Source organism: Perca flavescens, chromosome 12 (genome assembly GCF_004354835.1).
Source record: "Perca flavescens isolate YP-PL-M2 chromosome 12, PFLA_1.0, whole genome shotgun sequence".
In the NCBI taxonomy this organism is placed as follows: domain Eukaryota; kingdom Metazoa; phylum Chordata; class Actinopteri; order Perciformes; family Percidae; genus Perca; species Perca flavescens.
In genome coordinates this window covers 29,570,650-29,574,641 of record NC_041342.1, presented here as the reverse complement: position 1 = coordinate 29,574,641, position 3,992 = coordinate 29,570,650, and the positions used below count along the sequence as shown (strand labels likewise).

The following is a 3,992-nucleotide window of genomic DNA, read 5'->3' as shown; positions in this document are numbered from 1 at the left end:
GCTGCGACATATCGCGAAAGGCTGCGACGTGCGTGAAACAGCGCGACATATCGCGAAAGGCTGCGACGTAAAACAGCTGCGACATATCGCGAAAGGCTGCGACGTATCGTGAAACAGCTGCGACATATCGCGAAAGGCTGCGACGTATCATGAAACAGCTGCGACATATCGCAAAAGATGCTCCGATTTTTTTGTGTTGGTTGAAAGACAACAGCACTTTAAAATGTAACGGTCATTCTTTTTTTTTTTTTTAGTGGTGACTTTTATATTCAAATTAATGTTCAGTTTGTTCAATTAAAGAATGTTGGAAATGCTTTCCTTACATTTGTTTGAAATTGAAAAAGCAATTTGTTTTGATTTTAGCCGAATACTGAAAGCAGCAGAACTGACAACACTTTAACATCTGTTTATTTATCGAAAGTAATGTCGTTATCGCGATATTCAACAACGTTATCGTATATATTTCCCTCATATCGTGCAGCCCTAGCTGGAACCACGTTAAGAAATATTTTTTATATTTTTTCTTGCAGCTCAAAGCTTTCAATTTCCCCCTGCATGCAAGGAAAGCCCAAACACAGCCATTGTTTGATGAATGTGCCCGGTTTGTAGCTCTCCCTCTTGGTTAGACAGCCCGAGAAGAAGCAGTCCCTGTTCAGAAGACCCAATGAGAAGCAGCAGCTGACAACACAATCCTCTGGTCTGACGTCAGCGCGCGGCGTGCAGGAGCATCGATTTCAAGCCTCAGACAAAAAAACAGCGTGCACACAATGGTTCCTCAAGATTAGTTCTTTTATTTATTTTTTTTGAAAAAAGATTTGTCAATTATTTGTCAAAAACTGTTTTTGTCGCAGGCCTCTTTTCTGTAATCTCTGCAACAGAGCTGCTCCCGCCTTGGTCCACCGAAAATCTAAAACACTATAGCTCCTCGTTTGTGCGACTGGTGCCTTCACAGTAGTCTGAAATCCAAAACAGAAAGACAAAAAAAAATGAGTTGTGAAAAATAATTAGTAGATGAATGAAAATCTTGGATTATCTTGCTACGTTGTGTTATGTTGATTTATGACACAAAAAACTTAAATCGGCTGGAGGTCATCATGACAATTCTAGAAAAGTGGACAGTTTGAGTTTGTTTCTATGCTATAGAAATGTCTCGGGGTAGTTATGTCTTTCTTTGAAAATAAAACCTTTTGGCGTTCAGCTGATTCAGATTATCACAAATGGCCTCTCTGTCATCTCTGCTGTTACATAACCACCGCTGTCGGGGGAAAAACCTTGTATGTCCAAAACCGTCGCTTTTCAGGACATGAAATATAAGAAAATGAGTAATTTGAACAAAAACATTTGAAATGTGCTATTTTTCCTCAAACAAAATCACCTCGTCACTGTTTAAACATTTGTTAAAAACCCACAGACAGACGTAAAGGGTGACCAATAGCATCGATTTATAAAAAAAAAAAAAATTGTTTTTAATGACGACATATGGAGATACAAGGGGTCTGCCCAGCAGCGACGATAAGGCTGCGTGCGGAAGCTATAAGCCTTATATAAGATGATGAACCCTGGTGCTGTCTTCCCGCTGACCATGCACTTGTTGTCCTCCTGGGTCCAAATTAATGTTTTTTTCGATAATTTTGACACTTTTTCTGGCATTTCTGTCCATTTTTTGGGGGCACTTTTTTCCATGTTTTTGTCGCTTTTTTCAGTATATGCGCCACTAAAACCAACTTATTATCAATACTTTTACAAGTTTTTTTGGAATTCATGATCAATTAACCTCGTATAGGAAATTATACCTATTTGTTTTGTTAAAAAAAAGCAGAAATTATGAAATAATTTGACTAATATTAGAGGAACGTATGTTGATGGATAATCCCAGAGTTGTGTATGTCAAAGTTTAGTCAGGATACTGTTTAGAAACCATTTCATTTTTTTTTCTCCAAATGCTATAAAATTGAATGAAACAAAACTCAAAATCCAATGCAAGTAGCGATCATTACTTTGACTTGCGAAGCGCGTTGTAGGGATTGTTATTTTGGGGGTAATTTGGTTATAAAGAAACCCATATTTCAGATGAAGACATTTTAAAAACAGGTCAAATTTGACCCGAGGACATCACGAGGGTTAAACGGACCACAGATGGGAAAGTCATCTTTGTTTGTCGTAGCGAAGGGAAACGCAGAAACAATCAAACCGGATTTCAAATGTTTTTTTTTTTTTCTACAACAAAGAGCACGTGAGGTCACTTTCCAAAAAGGACTCTGAAAGACAAAGTGATTCCAGTGGACGTGAGGCGTGACACAGATATCCTGTGTGAGGGGAGTGGAGGGTTTGGGGGGGGGATGATGAACGTTAAAATCCAAAGAGCTGCATCATATCTGTGTGGAGAGGCGGTGGTACCTGAGACTCTGTTGCATAACTCCTCGTGCACGTGCTCTACGTCCTGGCTGAACAGAGAGATGATATCATCCTCCAGCTCCTCGACCACGGCTTCACACTGAGAGGAAAAACACGAGAAAAAGACTTGGCCTGGGTGAAACGGAGCTCTCACACACACACACACACACACACACACACACACACACACACACACACACACACACACACACACACACACACACACAGCGTGTCTTAGTCGCACAATGGCGGTCACGCCGTTTGCAGGGCGGTGGCCATGTTTTCCCTTCTGTTTGCCAAAAATGTTCAGCCATTTTGACAACTCCACGGTCGCAACGCTAAAGCACGAATTTGGATTTTTTATTTTATTATTATTCAAAAACCTGCGCAAAAATAGCAGCCAGCTGACCTGCAACGTGTAAAAGCAACCATTTTTGTAGCTTCTGTGTATTAAATGAAGTGAGCAGCAAGATCAGGGTCAAGCTGAGTCAACCCTGAATCCTAAAAAACAAAGCACACGGAGCTCCCATTCTGAATCTAGCACAAGCTCATTAAATTAGCTCGGGCTCTGAAAACGTTGGATCGTTTTCAGGACTGTCTGCAATAACCAGATCTACATGGTATTGTATGGTATGGCAAACTAAATATGGACATGAATCTTAAGCATCCCGGCAACCCAAATTAAGACGAAAAAAGGATAAATTAAAGCCTTTGAGGTGGTTCTGTTCCTTTCTACTTTGCTTTTTCTTCTTGCGCGGAGAACCTTTATCAAATTCACTGAACGGTCCTAATCCAAAACATGATTTTATACATCTATTTTATTCATAAATGGTTTTAATTTAAAGAGGTAAGGAGGACCTGGCCTTACAGACAGTGTATGTATTCCACTAGAAAGGATGTTCTGTTGACCCTGTCACATACAGAATGAAGACAACCGAATTAAAACTGCTCCCTGGTGTTAACTTGATATGATCAGCAATATCTGTTGAATCGTCACAAAAAAAACACAAGCTGCATTCGAGTCATTCTGAAGGAGAATCTTTGGATTAGTTACTGTAACATGTGATCACAGTGAAAGCCCTCAGTGTGTTACATTGCAACAGGACAGACACATAATCCACATTTTTGTCCCATTCATAAATAACACTACTAATACAATTTAGTCACTCCTCCTGCGAGGTGGACACGGACACGTCACTAAATTCAAACAGGTAGCCCCCACACAAACTAATCAACTTTTTTTCAACCCACTAACTGCAGGCGGAACTGTCGACTGAACCAATCGGCTTGCTAAAATGTGACACGTTTAGACGAAAAAGAAAAGGAGGTTATACTGCAACACGTGGGATCTGAAATGTGGGCAATGGAACTTCCCATGAAGATTCCCAGAGACTTCAAAGTAAAAAAAAAAGAATATATATATAATTTTATTTTTATTTAAGTATATGTTCAATTTTCTGAGTTCTAATTTCTTAGATGTGTGTTTTAATATTTCCTATGTGTAGCAATTATTTCCCCTTTTTTGAGATTTTTCTATAGGTCTAAAATTAAGTTCGGTAACTGACATAAATTGAACTATATCTCTCACACACACACAC

General features: G+C 39.4%; 1 protein-coding gene across 3 annotated transcripts in view; it reads right to left on the bottom strand.

Annotated features, from left to right (window-relative positions):
* Window positions 1-771: 771 nt before the first annotated feature.
* Window positions 772-3,992, bottom strand: part of cnpy1 (canopy FGF signaling regulator 1) — a 17,480-nt gene continuing 14,259 nt past the window's right edge. For all 3 annotated transcript variants that reach the window (XM_028593415.1, XM_028593416.1, XM_028593417.1), the window contains exons 5-6: window positions 2,398-2,494; window positions 772-956 (exon numbers count right to left, since the gene is read on the bottom strand). In XM_028593415.1, coding sequence (XP_028449216.1) covers window positions 916-956; window positions 2,398-2,494 — 138 coding nt within the window. In that variant the 3' untranslated portion in view covers window positions 772-915. The remainder of the gene's footprint in view (window positions 957-2,397; window positions 2,495-3,992) is intronic.